Source organism: Typopeltis vanoorti, chromosome 23 (assembly GCF_054136105.1).
Source record: "Typopeltis vanoorti isolate ZY-2024b chromosome 23, IOZ_Tvanoo_1.0, whole genome shotgun sequence".
NCBI classification, from domain to species: Eukaryota; Metazoa; Arthropoda; class Arachnida; order Uropygi; family Thelyphonidae; genus Typopeltis; species Typopeltis vanoorti.
In genome coordinates, this window is record NC_143571.1 from 66,855,191 (window position 1) to 66,878,963 (window position 23,773).

General features: G+C 34.8%; 1 protein-coding gene across 2 annotated transcripts in view; it reads left to right on the plus strand.

Annotated features, from left to right (window-relative positions):
• The window catches only part of GPHR (Golgi pH regulator), a 314,568-nt gene that overhangs the window by 44,400 nt on the left and 246,395 nt on the right, over positions 1-23,773 (plus strand). For both annotated transcript variants that reach the window (XM_090412614.1, XM_090412615.1), the window contains exons 3-4: positions 5,228-5,331; positions 16,706-16,812. In XM_090412614.1, the coding sequence (XP_090268740.1) occupies positions 5,228-5,331; positions 16,706-16,812 (211 nt within the window). The remainder of the gene's footprint in view (positions 1-5,227; positions 5,332-16,705; positions 16,813-23,773) is intronic.

Below are 23,773 nucleotides of genomic sequence, written 5' to 3' on the forward strand. Positions count from 1 at the left end.
TTGGATGAAAACAATGAACATAATGGTAATGACTACATGTGCTGGAGGAATAGGAGCAGTGGTACATGATGGATATTCCAGGAGTGTGCTGTGATAAGGCAACATTATTAAAAATGATTAAATTTGTATTAAAAAACTACTTTATTAAGAAAGAGTGTTTTGTTTGTTTGTACATAATATCAGTCCTTCATTTCTGATCTCTGAATGTGTTAATTTGGAAGAAAGGCATACATGGTTTGCTGTCTTTAACAATTTTTAGTTTGATTTCATATTATACTCGATTTGAAAAAGGTACATGAAATACCTTCAACACTGTTTCCTGTGTTGCAAAGGATGAAAGTAAATGTTAGTTAAAAAAAAAAAAAAAAAACATGGTTATCTAACAGGAAACCAGACTAATTGCACTTAGTTTACTGAGTAGAACTAAGCTGTTTGTGCCGTGGAGTGCCTGTAGGATTTTTATTCCCACACAAAGTTCAAAAAAAGAGTGCAAATACTCCAGCATGTGTACTACATAATCTTCGCCCACCTTTAGTCATTCAGAGTGGATGTAGATGTATTGTGTCAGCTTTGCATAGAGAATCATATTATATTATACTGTACATATTATATGTCCTAACACATACTTTGATGACAGTGCTTGACTTATACAGTCACACTATGAATGTCTTGCTATTCATAACAGTTCATGACTATTTTCAAATAAATAACTGTACAAAAATTATTTCTTCATTAATTTCCTGGATGTGTGTGGGAAATTTCTTCCTTAGCACACCTTAAATATATATCCCTAAATAGGTTGGTTGAAGATATTAAACACTCAAGTATGTTGGGGGAAGGGGAGAAGAAACCAAAGTGAAGTTATGTTCAAAACACTTTTTTTGTGTGTGTGTGGGGGGGAGAGGGGTCTTTAAGGGTCAAACCTGTATAACTGAGAGGAGACCTCCACCACAGCCTTTAAAGGAATGCAAAGAACTGACTAGGGCTTCTGATCATGTCCAATCCTCACCTTCTTTTGGTGCACCCTGTAAGGTATCTACCTGGATACTGAATGAATGAGGATGGACTGGCAGTTTGGAATTTAGTCGACCAAATTGTATTCTTATTGGTGTTAACCACAATGTAAAATGATGTTACAACATGACAGAATTTCATGCCAGCTGGGGCATTGCCTGGTTAAACAAAGCCCCAGGTTGTTTTCGCCAGGGAACCAGAGCAAACAGCGAAAAGTCAGCTAGTGGAACAAATCCTAAAACACACCCCAACTCAACATCACCAGAGTTCAAGATCAGTACTATCAACATAAGAAGCCTGAATGGGAAAGAAATGGAGCTAGCTGAGAAATTGGATAAGTACTAGATTGACATAATAGGGATGACTGAAAAAAAAGACAAAACCTGGTGAGATATTTCTAAGCAATAAATACAAAATGTTATATTCAGGCAATAACAATCAGGGAAAAGGAGTAGCTATAGTATTCCATACTAAATACAAGGCTAATCTTCATGAATGGCAGGCAATATCAAGTAGTGATGTAGGCAAATATCAAAATGGGGAACTGATGTGTAGAAGTGGAGGAATTTTTTGAGGTTTTAGAGAAAGCAACTAACATAATGAAAACTTGATCCTTGTTGAAGATCTAAATAGCAGAGTAGGAAATGATTTTCAGACATACAAAGATATTTTGGGAAAATTTGGAGAAAAGAGCAAATCTAATAATAATTGCAAATACCTAGTGGATTTCTACTCAAGACATGGACTGGTTATTACCAACACAATTGACCAACATAAAAATGTGCACAAATTTACATGGAGAGAAGAGGCAAGGAATAAGTCTCATTGACTATGTTATTGTTGATAATGATGTTTTCTCACTGGTGCAGGACACTAGGATGTACAGAGGATTTGAAATTGGAAGTGACCACCATTTATTTTTGAGCAGGATAAAATTGAATTTCACATTGAAAAGAAGAACATGTAAGAAAGTTTTAAAGTGAATAAAAGTTGAGCAGCTCTGAGATGTGAATTGTACACTAAAATACACAAAGATTATTGAAGAAAAAATGAAAGAGTTTGAGAACAGAAACCAAACCTTGGAGATGCAGTGGCAAGCCATGAAGAAAACATTGATTGATTCAGCCAGACAAGCATGTGGTGAGGTTGTCTGCAAGAATAGAAAAATCAGAACTCCATGGCAGACAAGAAGTTAAAGAGGCAGTGAAGGGAAAGAAGAAAGCATATCGAAAGTTCTTTACAAATAAGCCAGCTTGTGCTTTTAGAAAATACAGAGACAAATGTAAGAAAGCTAAACATTATGTAAAACTAGCTGAACAAAAGTCATAGGAAGACTTTGATAAGAACATCAGGAAGGTGTCAAAATATTCTGGAGGCTGTTGAAAAAGCTCCGAAGTTATTATTATGTGACACCTCCAGGGAATCCAAAGACTCATCGAGGGAGGGCACCTACTCCACAATTCTATTTCCACCAACTACAGTGAACTGCAGTTACCATAATCATCCACACCAGTGTCATCTACTGGCCACCACCACCCTAGAATTTTCACAGGCAATCATAAACATCCATGCCCATGGTGGGATTCGAACCTGCAGCCTTTTGGTTGGAGAGTAGATACACTAACCACTCGGCCAACCAGGTCGGCTGGTTGACTGAGGGGTTAACTCAAAATGGAGGAAAGAGTGCTGTAAAAGGAATTAAAGATGATAAAGGCACATGAAAATTGGAGAAAAAAAATCCTTCATGTATGAAATAATTACTTGAAAAATTGCTAAATGAAACAAGCAGTGACAGCACAGTGGTAAAAACACTCGACAGGCATGCAGTCAGGATTACATATTCTAACTTCAAGTAGAAAAAGCTTGAAATGTGGAAAGGCAGCAGGAGTGAATGATATTTGACCAGAAATGCTCAAGTATGGAGGTATAAAAGTCTTCCAGTGACTGCACTGCATAGTTCAGAAGGCCTGGACAGAGTGACGAATTTCAGATGATTGGAGTGCAGCTCTCATAGTACTCATATATAAAAAGGGAAATAAAACTGAATGTGAGAATTACAGAGGTATTTGTCTACTGAGTGTTCCTGGTAAGATATATGCAAGTATACTTGAGAAACGGTTGAGAAGAATTGAGGAAGACAAGCTGGGTGAAGAACAAGCTGAATTCAGGCCAAATAGAGGTTGTCAGGATCAGATTTTCACTTTACGACAGATAGTTGAGAAGTCATGGGAATATAACAAAGATCTCTATTTAAGTTTTGTGGATTCCTGCAAAAGGCATATGACAAGGTTAAGAGAAAAGCTATTCAAAATGCTACAGTCATATGTTGTCAATGGGGCATTATATCAAGCAACATTTTTTGAGTTGTTGTCAGCAGTTAGAATGAAGTACAGGAAGATGGTTTAATGTGAAATCTTGTGTCAGACAAGGATGTACATTATCCCCTCTGTTATTCATTATCTATATGGATCATATAAAGGAAAGCAGTATTGAACCTGATATCACTATTGGAGATGTTGTTATACTTTATCATCATCATGCATATGATGTTATACTTTTAAATAACTCCAATACAAGTCTGCAAGATTCCCTGACTAAATTGAATAACTGGTGTAATAAATTTAGTAAGAAAATCAGCAATAACAAAACAAAGACAATGAAAATAGGTAGAAACATTAAAAATATCAACTGCGTTCTGAATGGAGAACAAATAAAACATTTCAGCTACTTAGGCACAATTTTTATTGAAGATGGTAAATTAAAGAGGGAAGTAAACAACAGAATCAACAAAACCAGTGTGATAGCAAGTCAACTGAATAAATTTATATGGAATAAGAGAGAATTTAGTCAAAATACTAAATTAGCTGTATACAAGACAGTATTCAAACTAGTTTTAACTTATGGATCTGAGAACTGGGTTACAAATAAAACACTTGACCAGAGAGTAGTGATCACAGATATGAGAGTCCTGAGAAAGATTAGGGGTGTGAACAGATTTCATCAATGGCAATATCCTATTAAAAATGAGGATATTAGAAAGAACTTGACATTGTTAGCATCCAGGAATGTGTTAGCAGAGCTAATCTTAGGTGGTATGGCTACTTAAACAGAATGGGAGAGGAAAGATTAGCAAAACAAGTGTTCTCTGCCAGGTTGGCAACAAAAGGATATAGATGGATTGATACAGTAAAAAGTACCTTAGAAAATAGAATATAAGATCTGATACTGTTGGATTCTTGACAGATAACAAATCGATTTAGAGGAAAATTGTAGATAGGAAGTTAGTAATGATGTAAGTTTTTCATGCAGTATTACCATAATATCCTGTACATCCCTTTAGGGTACATGTCAGGAATTTGATGATGATGTGTGTGTGTGCTTGCATCAAAATTAGTTTTATCAATTCAGAAATAATAAAAAGTAAATCAGCATGGTGGCTTTTAAGTGATTCCTGAATAAATCACTTTGTTCTGAATCTCAAATGTAATAAATTGCCACTTTCATAACTTTTAATATTAGTTAAATTCTTAAGTCTACATATATGTTTGAGATGGGTGTACTTTGCCCAATCCTAAGAAAAAACCTTAAGTGAAGGCAGGACAATATGCACGTTGCCATTATAAGCAATTCTTTACTATTATGTATAATTCAGGTATTCATATGTGATGTTTTTAAATGTCCATAATTGACTTTATTGTCCAGGCTAATGTTCAAATTTTAATGTTGAACAAAGCTGAATTTTTAGTTAATCTGTTATTAGAAAGGATTTCCAGCTCCAAATCCACCCCCCAATTGGTTCAAGAGGAGTAAATATTCATCAACATACAGATATGATATGATGCTCTTGTAAATTGTTCTTTCTCTCACTAACGTTAATCTTTTTGATCATTTATTAGTATAATGTCGAATAAAAGTAAACTTTGTTATGTAATTTTAAAGAAAAATTTTGCTGTTATTGGATTGTGATATTCAGTTATGCAGTACTAAGTTAAACTTCCAGTTTTAGGACTTTTAACTCATACTGCATATAACTGTTTAGTAAATTAGGAAAGGAGAACTTATAAAGATACTGTATTTTATAAAAAACGATGTCATGCAAAGAAAAAAAGATCAGATAAATGTAATATATTTTTTTATAGAAAAAGTTTAGTTTGGTAGTTATGTTCTATGATTTTATTTTATATTTTACATCTGTATTTATTTTAATCATTAGGTTCATCATCTTTTGGTGCAACTGTTATTTTCAGTGACATTTTCCCTCTCCTGTACTATGTTTGAATTGATAATTTTTGAAATTTTAGGCATACTTGATTCTAGGTAAGTTAAACTAGAAATTTTATTTGTAATGCTACTGAATTGGAAAAAATATTCTCATTATTATTTATTATTATCATCACTGAACTACCATCAAGGTCCAGTGATGAATCTCTCTAGAGAACTTCATGTGATCCCTCTGGGCCTAACAAAGTCAGTCTCATAATTTAAAAAGTCATTTACTGTATAAATCCTCTAAGCAGTGCATTCTATTCAGCACACCAATCTCAAATTATAATTCAGATCATATTCTATAAATACTTTATTATTATATAGGCACCTCCATGAAGTCCAAAGACTTATTGTGGAAGACCCAAACTATCCACATAATCTGTCATACCTCTCCTTGAACCCATTAACAGACAGAGTGCTCACAACTGACACTGGCAACCCATTCCATTCATTCACCTCTCTCCAAGCAAAAAATTTAGTCCTCACACTCCTAAGCCATGCCTTTCCTCAACTTCCAGAGATGATCTTTGTTCTGCACCCTCTAGCTAAGTTCATATCATATTCTATAATTGATCCTGCATCAATCTTATGAACCCCTTTAAGTAACTTGTAACTTAAATGTTAAAATTTTAAAATGTTAAAATTTCTCTTCATCTATCAATGATCTTTTGCAATCCACACATCTCAATCTCTTCTCATAGGGCACATTCCACAGACCACTCACTAACTTGGTCGCTCACCTCTGAATCCTCTTCACCTCTCTCTGTCATCCTCGAGAAACCCAGCAGACTAGACCTGAGCACAGTAATCTATATGTGGATGTATCAAGCCATTATAAAGAGGAATAGCAACTTCCTTATCTCTACTTGTTAGTATTCTTCAATAACCAAGTAATCTTATGAACTACCATAGTAATATGCCCTCTAAACTTGAACTCTGTCAATCACAATCCCTAGCTTCATCTATTCTTGGAGTATGATTCATCAGTGTGGTACACAGTTTGTAATTGATTTATCCCAAAGTGCATAACTTTACACTTTTCTACATTAAATTGACAATCCATTATCTTTTGTTTATACAGACAGCCTATTTAAATCATCCTGCAAGCTGTCCATATTGTCTTGATTTTATTACTCTGCCTAATTTTGCATCATCAGCAAACAACATATTTCCGATATCATTTACGTACAAATTAAACAGTAGTGCTATTAACACTGAACCTTGTGACACTCCACTAGTCACCTGCTTTCTCTTGACTTCTGCTTCTCCATATACCAATTTTTGATATCTGTCCACAGTCACTCTCTTATCCACATGATCAGTGTCATATCCATCCCCTTTTGTTCTCATTTACATACAGAACTCCATATGGTATTCTGTCAAATGCCTTTGCAAAATCATCATGTAGCCATTTCCTTTATCCAACTCAGCTGTCACTCTGTTATAAAAAAGTTAGTAAATTACTAAGGTATGACTGACCCTTCGCAAAGCCATGTTATCCCTCATGTATCATATTCTAATCTACCCATTCTTGAATTCTCTTTTGGACCAGATTTTCCAGTATTTTTACCACCACAGCTGAGATAGTGATTGGTCTATAATTTGCTGCTACAGTCTTAGAACGTCCCCTTATTTCTTTGCCTGGTCTTTATTATTACTTCGGACCATCTGTTTCCTCTTCTTAGCTCAAAAAATTTCTTTTGCCGTTTTTCCAATTTTTTATTTTGTTCTTTTTCCTGTGAATTATAAGATTCAAGCACACTATTTCTTTATTTATGTCCATTTTGTTCTCCTCTGTTTTCACAGCTGCACATTCAACATTAATTCTGACATTTTCCATCCTACTATTGATACTGTCCACTTTGCTAACATTTGCTCTGTTCTCATCACCTAATAGGCACTCACTTTTGAAACATTTAACACACACTCTCTCTCCAGTTTCAATTTCCTTTCACATATCCTTTGATATTCGCAACGTATACATCTCGCATACACTGCACTGCACAAAGTCCTCAAATTCGAATCATCCAACAATATGGTTCTTTTCCGCCATTGTTCTACCACACAGTGGTGCCATAAGGATAATATCATATTTCAACAAAAAAAAAACTACAAGGTTTACTTACAAATTAAATAACTCAGCCAATCACACATCCGTTTAAAAACAAGAAGTTAACCTAATATTATCACTAAAGTATGAAAAAATTACTTATCCTTCAGAAGAGCTAATAACCATGCAACACACAATACATCACTTAACAGACTCCAAGATTTATATTAGAAGGTGATGATGCAGGAAACAAGATACGATATGGATGATGATGATGCTTTTCATCATCATCATCCATATCAGAAAGTCCTTTTCTCAGAAGCTTCTGCATGATTTCATGATTTGTCATGAAATCATGACATATAATTTTTCATATGTCATTTTCTTAATTATGTGTCATATGAAATCATGACACATAATTTTTCATATGTCATTTTCTTATCTAAATCTCTCTCTCTATATATACTGTAGCTCTTCATGTCTCTCTATTTTCCATGTCAAACCGCATGATCACTCTCTTCAGTTGGTAGCATCATGGTGACATCTTCTATTAACACTTGACAAGATGATGATATTAAGTCTAATACTTGAATCCTGTGTGTTGCTTCAACTACATGCTCCATAAGATAATTGTCCCTAAGGAGCTCAAGGAATTTGATTTCCTTACTGACTCATATTTCCTGCTTCCAGTCAATGCTACCATAGTTAAAGTTGCCTACCCATTATTATCAGCCATCTATAGTCTCCAGTCTCATCTGTCTGAACATTTCTAAATCATTTCTGTCTGCATTCCCTGACATGTAACAACATGCCACTAAATATCTAAAATGTGTGCTAATGTGAACCTCATGCTAAATGGCATCAAAGCTATTGTCGTTATTACTGATCTTCTCAAGTTCCACTGAGAGAATACAGTTTTTTGAAATCATCAGTAATACCCCATCTCCTCTTTTATCTTTTCTGTCTTGCTATATGCTATACACATCACATTATATATATATATATATATATATATATATATTTGTCGTGTTGCACCATCATTTTTTATTTTTGTCAGGTCAAAAATCTGAAATGTGTAAAGGCAGCAGGAGTAGATGATATTCGACCAGAAATGCTCAAGTATGGAGGTATAAAAGTCTTATAGTGGCTGCACTGCTCAGAAGGACAGAGGGACGAATTCCTGATGATTGGAGTAGAGCTCTCATAGTATCCATATATAAAAAGGGAAATAAAACTGAATGTGAGAATTACAGAGGTATTTGCCTACTGAGTGTTCCTGGTAAGATATATGCAAGTATACATGAAAAACGGTTGAGAAGGATTCTGGAAGACAAGCTTGGTGAAGAACAAGCTGGATTCAGGCCAAATAGCGGTTGTGAGGATCAGATTTTTACTACGACAGATAGTTGAAAAATCATGGGAATATAACAAAGATCTGTATTTAAGTTTGGTCAATCTGGAAAAGGCCTATGACAAGATGCCAAGAGAGAAGCTATTTAAAACGCTACAGTTATATGGTAGTAATGGGGCATTATATCAATAGTTGAGATGTTAATCTCAACTCTTTGCTTTATGTTATACTTCTAAATAAATCCGCTACAAGTCTGCAAGATTCCCTGACTAAATTGAATAACTGTTGTAGTAGATATGGTATGAAGGTCAGCATTAAAAAGACAAAAACAATGAAAATAGTCAGAAACATTGAAAATATCAACTGCATTGTGAATGGAGAACCTATAGAATGAGTAAAACATTTCAGCTACTTAGGCATGATTTTTAGTGAAGATGGAAATAGACAACAGAATCAACAAAGCTGGTATGGTAGGCAGTCAACTGAATAAATTTATATGGAATAAGAGAGAAATTAGCCAAAACACTAAATTAGCTGTGTACAAGATAGTATTCAAGCGAGTTTTAACTTATAGATCTGAGAGCTGGGTCAGAGTAAAACACTTGACCAAAGTCTAGTGACCGCAGATATGAGAGCCCTGAGAAAGATTAGGGGCATGAATAGATGGCATCAATGGCAATATCATATTAAAAACGATATTAGGAAAGAACTTGCCACTGTCAGATCCAGGAATGCGTTAGAAGAGCTAATCTCAGGTGATATGGTCACTTAAACAGAATGATAGAGGAAAGATTAGCAAAACAAGTGTTCTCTGCCTAGTTGGCAGGAAAAAGAACCAGAGGAAGACCAAGATATAGGTGGATTGATACAGTAAAAAGTGCCTTAGAAGATAGAAATATAAGATTTGATAATGTTGGAGTCTTGACAGGTAACAGAATGATTTGGAGGAAAATTGTAGATAGGAAGTTAGTAATGATGTCAATTTTTCATGTAGTACTATCATATCCTGTACACCCCTTGAGGGTATATATCAGGAATTTGATGATGATATATATATATATATATATATACACACACACACACACACACACATACATACATACAGTAAAATCCTGTTTTTAATTTCCCGCAATATACGTTTTCCTGCCATTACGTCATTTTCCGTTGGCCCTGTCTTAAAGCCTATTCTTACGATATATTGTTTTCCCACCATTAACAAATTGATATGGACATTATTTCCCATGATTTGCGGTTTTTTCTTTGGTGGCAACACTGATTTTCGAATCAGTCTCCTGTCATTCAAACTGGTTTCTGCAGAAATCTGCGCATTTCTGTTCCCAGATGGTGTTGCTTTCAGCTGTAGTTTCATTTCCACCATCACGGTGACTTGCACACTTGCAGTAGTGATGAGCAATACCGTAGTTTTTCAATCACGGTATGAATTGATATTACAGAATTTCTTCCATGTAATTTAGCATGTGATAGTTGCTTTCAAATTGCAGAGGTGGATGATCCATGTTAGTAACATGGAGAAAAAAGACAGAAAATGTATTTCAGCAGAAGAAAAGATGAGCAATTCTGAGACATGTAGATTGGCATGTCGGAACATGTGTGCAATTAGCAAAAAATCTTGGACTCTCCATGTCCACTTTGAACACGATAGTAAAGAACAGGTCACGCATTGAACTCAATGCAAAGCAATCTGGCACGATGTCAAAAAAACGAAAATATATGGTGAATAAAGGTGGTGGATATTGTCACGATCAAATGTTTAATGCTGATGAAACAGGATTGTTTTGGCAGAAAATACCTAGTCGAACTTACATTGCAAAGTCTGAGAAAAAGCAAAAGGGTTTAAAGCAAGCAAAGATTGAGTAATGTTGTTACTTTGTAGCAGTGCATCAGGGGATCGAATGTTGAAACTCCTCCTAGTAAATCGATCTCTAAGACCACGTGCTCTAAAAGGCAGAGATCTAAAACAGCTGCTGGTACATTGGATGACTAATACAAAGGCCTGGGTAACAACTGCTGTATTTACTGAAGGGTTCAATAATTGCTTTGTATCAGAAGTGGAAACATATATGAAGCAAAAAGCTCTCGATTTTAAAGTTTTATTAATTGTTGAAAATGCACCATGTCATCAGCATTTAGAACATCCAAATGTGCAGGATGTTTTTTCCACCCAATACAACAACCATTATTCAGCCATTAGATCAAGGCATAATTTCTACTTTTAAAAAATGTTACGCTAAGCACATGTTTCAATTTATACTGGATAAACTAGAAAATAAATCATTAACAATAACTGACATTTTGAAAAAATTTTCTATTTTGGACTGCTTAAATCATGCTGCACCTGGTATCATTGAAATAAGACCGTAAACTTTAAATGCCTGCTGGAAAGCAGCTTGGCCTGGATGTGTTGCAAACAGTGCAACCATTCAAACATCTATATTATCAGCTGAAATCATTACTTTGGCACATGAAATTGTGGAGAAGGTTTTGATACATTTAGCCAGAATGATGTAGACAAATTGCTTGTGGATAATGCCTTAAGTGACGATGATATTATTGGATATCGATTAACTTTAGATATCTTCGAAGATCCAGAAAACAATAGTGAAATGGAAGAAAAACCTGTCTCCCTCACTGCAAATATAATTTGAGAAGGTCTTGAACTGTGCAATAAATTGGAAAATCATTTTCTTGTTAATGACACAAATTCTGAATGAGCCTTTAAATTCCAACGTGAGCTGAAGAAATGTATGTCTGGATATCACGAGCTGTATAAAAAATTAGTAAAATCATCGTTGCAAAGTTTAATCACTGATTATATTATCAGAAGATAAAAATCAGCACAGAACGAGGTGAAGCTAATTCTGTTTGTGAAGAATCACTGCCTTAACCATACAGATCTGATGTATTAAGGCAATCTGACTATCTCTTCTGGTGATGAAAGTGATTTCGCACCAGTTCGCAAACATTGCCGAATATTGTCTAATAGTGATGATAATTCTGATGAAAAAATGTAAAAAAAATCGTTACTTTTCAATAAAATTAAATGAATAAAGCTTTAAAACAAACTCAGGTATTCTTTTTTTCCTGAATTTTTATAAACTTGTTTATGCGATTTTAGGTTAGTTTTAATTCATTGCTTTGGTTTTATGCGGTTTTAGAAAATTATGGAATGTATCCTTAATTTTTCAATGTAAGTTAGGTCTTTTTTGTGCAATTTTTTATATGTGGTTTTCTGTGGAATGTTTCTACCTCATAAAAAGAGACCCAGCTGTGTGTGTGTATATATGTATTTCTATTTTATCGTTCTACTATATAGTCATATAAGTTGTTTTTTTAAAACATGTCCAATAGTCGTGAAAACCTAATTTATGAAATGTTTAGCTTTATGACGAGGCTACCTATAGAAGTATCCAAGTTTTACAGAAGACATTATAGAGGATTGCTCTTTATATAAACAAGTTAGTGTTCCTCAAATATTGCTTAATGACATGTCCACAGAGTTCATTAGCTTTAAAGAAACCATCAAGACTGAATGAGCAAAGAGGATTTATTATAAAGCTAAACAAGAACTTCCCCAAGAATAAATTCTTGACACTAAATGTATTATAGCACAATTGAATTCCCATAAGGCATCTTCATCCACCTCCTTAGAACAAATATTAGATAATTTATGGCAATGCATTAAGAATATGCTTATCTCTCAAGCCACAAACAAATGTAAATTAATTTAAAAAATTTGATGGTTTGAAAGCAGACCAACAGAAATTAGTTAAACCAAAGGATCATATTTCTCTCAATGATATTATAATTGATGTCTAGCTACTATCTTTCAAACAGCGAAACAGATATTCTCAGTAAGGATTTTAACTTTGCAATTTCCCTTCATAGTATTCTCAAAGGACTCTTATTATCCAAAATTGAAAAGGTTACTTCTTTCCTTCCATCTCAGGAAACTAAATTAAGACAATTAGAATCTATCTTCGCTATTAACCAAGCAAAACCATCAAAAATGAATGTGTTACCAAAGCAGAACTCCAAGCATTAAAAAATTTAAAAGATAATGATATTATATAATAATGAAATGCTGCAATTATCCTAGATACCAAGGAATATTATTACAAAATGTCAGAGTTACTACATACAGATACTTCATTCTTGAAAATGGTCCAATTCAAGAATTACATAACCAAACTAATAATCTCCTCATAACTACTTTTGAATTCTCTAGAAAATTAAGATGAATTATCTATCTTATCTTTGCATCCTCTCATTCCTTGCCATTCTTATAAGCTATCTAAGAATCTGGCAAAATTATTGAAAGCTCTTACAGGTTTTTCTAATTCTCACATTTTTATTTATTTGTTCGTGTGGGATCCCCCTTCCTTTTCCTCCACTGTCCCTTAGGACTGGTTTAGCCCTCCTAATGAGAGATTAAGTATGTATTTTATGACTGTAGATCCATGTGTGTTCATGGTCCGGTTTTGCCTGTTCTGAGGGATGAAAAACCCAAGTTTCTGGGTGAAAAAAACCTACCAACTCTGTGTGAGACCTGTTAACTCATCTTTAGTTGAAAGAGACCAGATAAAGGTTCCTCACATCATGGATGGGAATCGAACGTCTTTCCGAGCAAAAGGCTTTGTCTATATCAACTGAGTTACTGAGGTTCTATAATTTTTACATTAAGAATTCTAAACACTTTGCTTCCACGATTAAAGACATACATCGACAAAAAAAAATGAAATATTCACCAGCTTTGATATGACTTCTCTATTTACTATTGTATCTGCAGAAGAAGTATTATTCTTTTACAAGATAAATTACTGACAGTTATTGTATAAATTCAGGCTATCACATTTTTAGAAACATGATCTACAAACAAAATTTCAGGTTTGCAATTGTCAACCCTCTGTGTACTATCAAATATATACTTAGAAGCCTTCAAGGAAAAAGCAGTCAACTCCTTTCCATTGAGAACAAGAATGAGAAAAAGATATATAGATGAATTCTTCTTGATTTGCAGCCATGGTCCAGATTCATTCCAGATGTTCTTAAATTATCTTAACAACCAACATCCTAGAATAAAATTTACAGGAACTAGAAGTAAACAGTTCCCTTTCTTTTCTAGATGTAAAACTTAGTCATGAAAACAGATATCTTCATGCTCAGTCCCATTATTATCCACCTCAAAAGATTGGTATTATTTCCACTTTGGGAACCTGTGCATATACTCTCATCAGCAATGAAGAACAGATTACCAAAGAATTAAAGTTGCTTTTATCAATTTTTCAGAAGAATGGTTATCATAAACAGTTAATTTCTAAACTCTCGTTTAATTCTCCTTCACCCCATGTTAAAGAAAGTAATGATGCGAATGGTTATATCACAATTCCATATATCAGCTTTCTAAAAATTGACAAAAATCCTCAAGAAATATAAGATTCATATCTTATTCATCCCTTAACAAAATTTCAATCTTGGCTTTGCCCGGTAACGCCAAAACATGACAGTGTCAGGTGTACTGTACTCTCTTTGGTGTGGCTGTAATTTCCCTTATTAAGGACAGATAGAAAAATTAACTGAGCTTTATATAGAAGAACATCTCAGAGATATCACTCATGGTAGAACCAGAGCACAGCCTTCTCCAGTCATGTTCTTAATTCTTCTGACCCATATGACCATCAATCCACTATACACTCAGTAAACTGGGATAGATCCGAAATCATATATAAACGGTGTGATGAACTTGAAAGAAAAATATTGGAATCAACAGAAATTGTACTAAATCTAGTTCACCCTTAATGTCAACCTCAACAATAGCTTTTCTTATTGTTACTCCTCTGCTATTTAGCTATGGCAGTCACAAGACCATATCCTTGTGCATGAGAACAACAAATGCATCTGGTTGAGAATTCATTCAAATATGAGCAATTTGTTGATAATTTTAAACTTTGGTAGATGCACTCAAGTAATGTTTTTATGCATCTGTTTAAGGCATCCAGTGAAGTCTTCCTGAAAGATGAAACTAGTAGTGCCTTTAGAAATAAATTAGTTATTTTGTATTTTATCATTAGGCTATATAGTCATATAGGTTATTTTTTAAAATATGCCCAGTAGCTGTGAAAACCTAATTTATGAATTATATATATATATATATATGTAGAAAGTTTTTTACTTTGGGTGTAAAATACGTTAGAGATACCAAGAAATTTTATACCTGGTTTTAATCCTTTTCCCAAGTAAGCAAAACAAGGTTTTGCGTGTGAAATATATTCACATCTAAGCTACTTGTATATAGAGGCTAATGAAATTACACGCCTGAAAGGGAGGGGAGTGCTTTGCATTATAGGATACATACTAAGGCAAGTAAAATGCAATTCATAATGGGAGGGTCACTACCCAGACTGGTTTCGACCTTTATTGAAGTCTCTTCAGTAGGAGCTAGACCCGGGAGAGATACCAAGGTTGAAGTAATGCAGAAGTCATATATATCTCATATACAAGTAGACAAAAGGTGCTTGACCTTTTTAATAAAAATCTGGATGAAAGAAAGATGTAGAAAGCTTTTTACCTTGGGTGTAAAACACGTTAAAGATACCAAGAAATTTTATACTTGGTTTTAATCCTTTTCCCAAGTAAGCAAAACAAGGTTTTGCATATGAATTATATTCATGTCTAAGCTACTTGTACATAGAGGCTAATGACTTCATATCACTTGCCTAAGTCAACAAAGGTCGAAACTGGTCTAGGTAGTGGCCCTTCCCATTATGCATTGCATTTTACATGCCTGAAAAGGGGGTGTGCTTTGCATTATGGGATACATACTAAGGCAAGTGATAAAGTCATTAGTATCTTAAATGACTAAGATACTTGTATATAGATGTGAATATATATATATATATATATATATATAATATAACGTGCTTATATAATGATGTTTCATCTGAAATCATTTTTATATATATTATATATATACAGGGTGTTCGGGATAAATTTGACAGTTTCGTAAGGAAAAAGAAAATCTTCTTTGTATCTATTAAATTTAATGAATTGACAAAAAAACATTACAGGCAGAATTAATTACAATACTATCAACAAGATTTACTCAAAATAACCACCATTAGCATCGATCACAGCTTCAATTCTGCTTCGGAACCTCGAACAAGCTGATGCTACAGTCTCCCTGGGAAGGGCCGCAAAAACTGTTTTAATTTTATCCATTAACTGGGCTTTTGTATTACTGGAAGTGCGATTGGTGTCTTTTTCAACTGCGCCCCATACAAAATAATCCATGGGGTTAAGGTCTGGGGAGTTTGGAGGCCAAACATTTGGACTGGTGAAGTCGTAGAAATTTTCAGACAACCATTTTTGACTTTTCCCAGAGGTGTGGCAAGGGGCCGAATCCTGCTGCCATACATACGGCCTACCATTGGCTACCCTTGTTATCCAGGGCTTGACTACAGTTAGCAACTCCACGAACAAAGCCCGAATTCCAATGCCAGGGTTCTTCAACACCTGTTCCTGCAGATTTGCGAGGAATTCTGCTGTACGAACGCAATCAGATCGTCTGCTAGGGATCTTTCTTCTTGCTACATCCTCGTAGTCACCATTGCAAGTCTCTAGTTCGTGCCTGATTGTTTTTACTGTATTCAGGGAGCATTGGGCAGCAGTCGTAATATCCTTATTTTGATGGTGGGCACGAATCATCATGATACAAGTTATTCTCTTCCATGATTCAGGTGGGTTCCAGCTATCCATCCTTTCTGACATCTTGTATATGAATGAAGAAGGGTCCAAACTTTTAAATGAAGAGAAGTGTGTGTTAATACATGTAACTTACGGAAAAATATAATTAATTATAAATATGTCAAATTTATCCCGAACACCCTGTATATATGTGTGTAATGTGCTTATGTAGTGATTTGTCGGAAATCATTTATATAAGCAGCAGCAGTGTCTCTGTGTATTTATTTATTTATTCCTTTGGTTATTTCTATTTTGTTTCCTAGCTCTCGATATCTACATTGGAAATTAGGCCTTTATGCAAGTCTCTTCATGCTCATAGTTATTCTTCCATTCTATTCTGGTTACTTTATTCTGAGTAATATCAGATTTGGTGAGTGCTAGTTTTGCTATTTTTTTATACTGTATTAAAATATTTAATGCATTTTTTATTATTATTATTATGACTAGAAAGGCCGGCAGTGAAGTAATGAGACCGATTGATTATTTTGTAATAATGGTAATAGCTGTTATCTTGTTCATGGCATTTCATTTATTTAAGTAGTATTCATCATGTTCACTTAGGCATAACTAACAGATACACTGCTTAGAAAGAAGTCAGCCAACACCATAGTGTGAATAACAAACGACCATCGTGCCCACCTTATGACAGTGATCAATAGGAATTTTGGACCATTCTTTCTGTAGGCTTGTAATGAGGTCCTGGCTTGTTGTGGGGCAGATATCGCTTGACCTCACCTGATGCTCCAGTTCATTTCACAGATGTTCAGTAGGGTCATCATAGCTCTGTGGAGGCCAATCAAGTGTGGTGACATTCATGTACATATAATCAATATGTTACAGCAGCAGAAGCAGCCTTATGACATGGTGAATTATCTTGCCGAAAGAGACAGTGGTCAGTTCCATAGAAATGCCCACAAAGTAGGAAGCATTGCATTGTCCAGAATGTTCAGATAACTCTTGTTGTTCAGTGTTCGTGGTACCAAACAGATGTCCGAGGCCAAACCAGGAAAAACAGGACCATACCATCACAGGGAGTGGTTTGGAAATTTTTGATAATCTAAACTGTGTTTGCAGATGATACAATGTCTGGAACTTGGCTGTTTGAGTGGGTGAAATTTTCTAAAAAGCAGATATGATATTATTGAATGAAAAGGTATTAGAAATTTATTGTTCTTTCACATCCAAGTATTTTGAAACTTGAAAGCAGTGAGAGCTTGTAAGAATACAATCATTAGCATTGAAGTTACCTTGGTAATGTACTGCTTAAAATACATGAATTCTTTTCAGGAGATTGTGTTTGGTTTTTGTTAGTACTTTTTTGATTAAAGTTTCACTAACCTGATAACTGTTTCACACAATTGGTTCTTATCAGAGGGAGTTCACGCAAAGCAGAAACCTTGTGTGAGCAAAAACCCTTTTCTGAATACTGTAGCAGTCCCATATTTGACAGTTGTCTTTTAAGTGGATCTGCAAATTATAATTGTTGAAGGAAAAACTGCCTTAGAAGTCTTTATTCGAATTAGTGTTTTAAAGCTGCTTAATGAAAGGATATTAAAAAAATTCATTAATCTTTCATAGCAAAATATTTTGAAAGTTAAAAAAAGTTTTGAAATTGACCAGTGAACTTATGAGAATATAACCTTTGGCATTGAAGTTGTCTGATATTGCTGTTCAAAAGGCATCAACTCTGTCCTGGGGACATTGTTGACCTTTTATTAGAATTTCTAAACTTTTAAAAGTTTAAAAGTTTCAAAATATTTAAAAATATTTAACTAAAAAATAATTCAACATATTTAATTGAGGTGCTTTATGACTCCAAATTGAAGTCTGTTATAATTTAACAATTATACTTCAACACACTAACCAAAAGAATGTTTATGCAGAGAACTTTCCAACATGAGATTGCTACAGTATTGAGAAGATTTAGTCCTCAAAATTTCTGTCTAGTCTCTGATGAGAAACAGTTTGAAACATCAGTCAGGTCAGTGAAACCTTAATCAAAAGTGCAAATGCAAAGGCTCCTTGGAAGAGTGCATGTCTTTTAAGTTATGCATTACATCATCATCATTTTCAGATATGTATTCTCAAGAAGTGTATGGTTACTATGATAGTACTACATGATTTACATTATTACTAATCTCCTATCAACAGTTTTCCTCCAAATTAGTGTATTATTTGTCAGCATTCCATTATTGTCGTATATAACATTTTGGTCTTCTAATACACTTCTGACTGAATCAGCCCATCTAGATCTTGGTCTGGATCTTTTCCCCTACTATCTTGGCACCAAACACCTGTTTCGCTTACCTTTTCCTCTTCCATTCTGTTTAAGTTACCATACCACCATCACATATTCTTGAATGCCAACAAGAATGGCCAAGTTCTTTCATAATATCTTCATTTTTAATATGATTCTTCCATTGATTGTATCTGTTTAGTCCCCTGATTTTCTCAGAACTTTTATATCTGCAGTTTCTAATCATTGATCAAGTGCTTTATTTCTAACAACTCTCAGATCTATAACCTAAAACTCAGTGTACTGCTAGTTATGTTTAGTTTCTGTTTCAGTTCACATAACCTATAACCTTGTGTATTGCTAGTTCAGTGTTTTGGTAATTTCTTTTTCCATTTCAAATGGCTCTCCACCATACCAGCTTGTTTATTCTGTTGTCTGTTTCCATATTTAATTTGCTATCACCACTAAAAAACTCTGCCTAAATAGCTGAGCTATTTTACTTATTCTATAGGTTCTCTATTGAGAATGCAGATGAAGTTTTCTATGTTCCTGCATATTTTCATCATCAAAACTATGCAAGAAAGAAAGTTGCAGGAAGAAAAAAAAAATGCTATGGAATTCTTGCCTAGTTGTTGATAATAAATTTCAATTTCAGAATTATTGAGAAAGAGAATTTTTGATTTATAGATACTAGGACACCCTCTTTACTTTATTGTCAAGCTTTGCGTATGACCAATTGTACGTAAGCTAATGTTGTTTGTGCTTTGCCTTCATTTTTTGATAATAACAGAATTAAAATATAATTTTAATTCTGTTAATTCAAAACTATACAAGAAAGCTGCAGGGGGGGAAAACAGTGGAATTCTTGCCTATTTGTTGATAATGAGCTCCAATGGTTAAATTATTATTATTATTATTACGGGTATCTCCATGGAGTCAGTAGACTCATCACGGGAGACCCAAACTATCAAAACAATATCTATCATGCCTCTTCTTGAATTTATTTACAGACGAAGAACTCACAACTGAGTCAGGCAGTGCATTTCACATATTCACCACCCTCCAAGCAAAAAATCTAGTTCTCACACTCTTGTTAACCACACTTTTCTTTAATTTCCAGGGATGGCCTTTTGTTCTTTTATCACATAGCTGAAATATTTCCCCTGCATCAATCTTATAAAAACATTTTAGTAATTTAAATGTTTCCATCATATCCCCTCTTCTTCGGTTATCAACAAACCTCTGCCATCCACAAGCTCTCAATCTATTAATGTAGGGAGTAATTTTTACATCGCTCACCAACTTAGTCACTCTCCTCTGACCCCTCTCCACAACCTCCAAGGTATCCAGGTGACTAGACTTGAGCACAGTAATCCAAATGTGGAAGTATCAACACCTTATAAAGGGGAATAATAACCTCTTTATCTCTGGATGTTAGTGTGTTCTTCAATAATCAAGTAATCCTATATGCAATCTTTGGACACCTTAGCAATGTGTCCTCTGAACTTCATCTCTCTATCCACCAACACCCCCAAGTCCCTAGCCTCATCAATCTCTTGGAGTACCATTCCATCAATGTGATACACAGCTGGTAATCTTTTAATCCCAAAATGCATAACTTTACACGTTTCTAGATTGAACTGACATGCATTACCTTTTGCCCATTTTGCCAGCTTATTTAAATCATCCTGCAATCTTTCAATATCAGCTTGATTTTTTATTGCACTAACCAACTTTGCATCATCAGCAAACAACTGCATATCTACCTTCAAGCCATTTCCTATATCATTTATGTACAAATTAAACAATAACGGCCCAAGTACGGAGCCCTGAGGCACGCCACTGGTCGCCTGCCTCATCCTGGACTCTGCTCCTTCATCTACTTTTTAGCATCTCTCCATGAGCCATTCTCTTATCCATATCACCAATTTAGTATTCATCCTCATCTGCTCTAATTTGCGTAAGTATTCCATGGGGTATCCTGTCAAAAGCATTACCAAAATTCAGTATATCACTGTATAACCATTTCCCTTGTCCAACTCAGATGTCATTCTATTATAAAAAGTTAATAAATTGCTAATGCTGGATCAATCTTTAACAAAACCATGTTGGCCCCTATACAGTATCATATTCTGATCCACCCATTCTTGAATTCTGTCCTTAACCAACTTTTCCAATATTTTTACCACAACTCTCAAGATGGTGATTGGTCTGTAATTAACTACTGCGGTCTGAGAGCCACCTTTATGCAAAGGAACCACTTTGCCTTCCTTCCACTCCCTATGGACCATACCAGAGTTCAAACTTAAGTTAAATAACCAAGTAAGAGGTGTTGACAATTCCTTTGCACATTCACGCAACACCCGAGCTGATATTCTATGTAAACCTACAGCAGTGTTTGCATTTAAATTCTGCAATATACTAAGTACCTCTGATTTATTAACTTCAATTCTCACATTAGTTATTGCTACAGGTACAGAGATATCCTCACTTTGGTGATAGACTTTTGAAAAGTGATCACTCAGTAACTCTACTATTACATCTGAATTGGCCACCTCAGTACCATCAGCACCCACTAAAGTTACCTTACCAAAGTCATTCTTCCTTTTACTTGTTACATAGCAGAAGAACTCTTTGGGATTACCCTTGATCTCTTGGCTAAGGTCTTCTCATAATCTGATTTAGCTTTTCTTACTATCTGGTAACCCTTCCTAGCTTGAGCCTTGTACTGCTCATGGGTGTACGGATCGCCTTTCTCCTTGTAAATTCTCCATAACATTTTTTTTTTTTTGCAGATCAAGCCTCATACTACTACTCATTCATCTAACACCTGCCTTGTTTGTCTTCCTGATCATGGGAATACATTCTGATATTGCCTTCCTCAGATGCCTGCTGATTTTATCCCATGCACTGCCAACATTTTTCCGCTGCAACATGTTCTGCCATGAAACGGCTTTAAGCTTATTCCTAAGTTTGTTATAATTACCTAACCTGTAGTTCCGTATATACCCTACCCTTCTTAAAAGAGAAATCCACAAATTTTGCAACCTCTCAAGTCAATACCACATGATTGCTCTCACCAATTGGAGGTAACGAGGACACCTTACTTATGCATATGTCCTCTGAACCTATGACCAGATCCAACACTCTCGCACCACGAGTCTCTTCAGTTATGTGCTATTTCAAGTAATTAGAAGTTGTATGAATTCCATTTCCTTTTTGCCACGTGATATTTCCTCCTTCCAATTGATATCACCATAATTAAAATCCCCCATAATAATCACTAACCTGGCACTCATTGCACTAATTTGCTGATATATCAATTTAATATCACCCCCCTGTATCCCTGGCCTATAGCAGCAACCAACTGTATATTTGATTGCTTTGGTCACTATTTCACACCAAACTGCCTCAAATGAACTATCATTCACACTTCTATCCTCTTGATATACTACTTTCTTTGGTTGCAACTCATCAGCTATCATTACCAGTACTCCTCCTCCCGTTCTGTCTTCTCTATCCTCCCTGAAAATACTGTGCCCATCACATTCAATTGCAGTAACTACATCTTCTGCTGACAGCCATGTTTCACTGATGCCTACAAGTTTTATTGAGATTGCACTGACTAATGCCAAAAATTCTTCCCTCTTATTTCGAATGCTTCTTGCATTAGTATACAAAAATTGAAGATTCCCTTTAGTTTTTGTACCAGCTTTAGAACTGATATACATTCTACTAATTTCAGTAGTCCCATGTCAATTTTTATTCACTCTATTCTTCAAATTATTCTGCAAAAAAGGATCAACAAATATACATTCACTGCATAATTTTCTCCCTTTTACACTCGGCCTTTTCAATTTTAGTTTCCCTGCCCAGTTACTTCAACTTGTTCAGAAAATAGTAACTTCTTCAAATGCTTATGACTTTCCACATTCAGATGCAACCCATCTCTTGCGTACAGCTCTCTTTTGCCTTCAAACACACTCCATACATCAACAAATTCCAGACCTCTTTTTTTTTTTTGCACATTCTTGCAATCATATCATTCATTATCATCGCTTGTCTACTTAACTCATAATTGTCAAAATGAGGCAGCACACACACACACTATCCTCCCTTTGACACTTTTCTTCTTCATGATATCTAACAATGCTCTTAAATCTTTTGCTACCTGATTAATACTACCACTCAGGTAGTATATCCACCATTTATATCCACCATAACTGTCATCTTTTCTGCATCATGCCCTCTCTTTATTGCTAAAGTCACTCTCTCTATTGTTCCACCAGACAAGCACTCCTCAGACATACCACTCTCCATACCCTTAATCATTGAATCACCATATATTATACCACTCATAACTTCATTCAAACCCAAACAAGCGTCTCTCATGGCCTCATTTTCTACATATTCTAAATGTGGTTAATGTATTGGAAAAGTTGGTTAAAAGTAAAATTAAGGAATAGGTGGATAGGAATATGATACTTTATAGGGGCAGTATGACTTTGTAAAATGTAGATCCTGCCTCAGTAATTTATTCACATTTTATAATAAGGTGAGAGCATATCATAGCCCAGCAGTATCATGGCTACACCATGATACTGCTGGTCTTTGCAAAGGCATTTGACAGAATACCACATGGAAAACTATTAGATGAGTTGGTGAAAATGGATATGAAGGACTGTGGCTGTCTTTGGGGAAGCAGATCAGAATGATAGTTTTTTTATATGGTCTGTAAGTGGGTTACCTCTTATAGACCTTATAAAATATATATAAGCATCCAAACTTATATTTTTTAGGATTGTTGGTAGTTTTTCAGGCGTACCCTGGATATATATAGAATGGTGATTGATTTGTTGTTGTCTATGTTTTGGAGGGGTGGGGGAAGAAGGGATGTGTGGTTATGGGGGGGTTTAATATTTTTTGGATTTGATGTAGGTTGCAGCTATTGACTATGAAGATGTCGTAAATGTCATTTCAAGTTCAGTGGTGAGGACATTATTATTGAAAGAAATAAATTTTGTCTTGTTATTAAGAAAATTATTCGGTTATTAAGAAACTGGCATTTTTTTTAAGGATTAAAAAAAATTGCCAG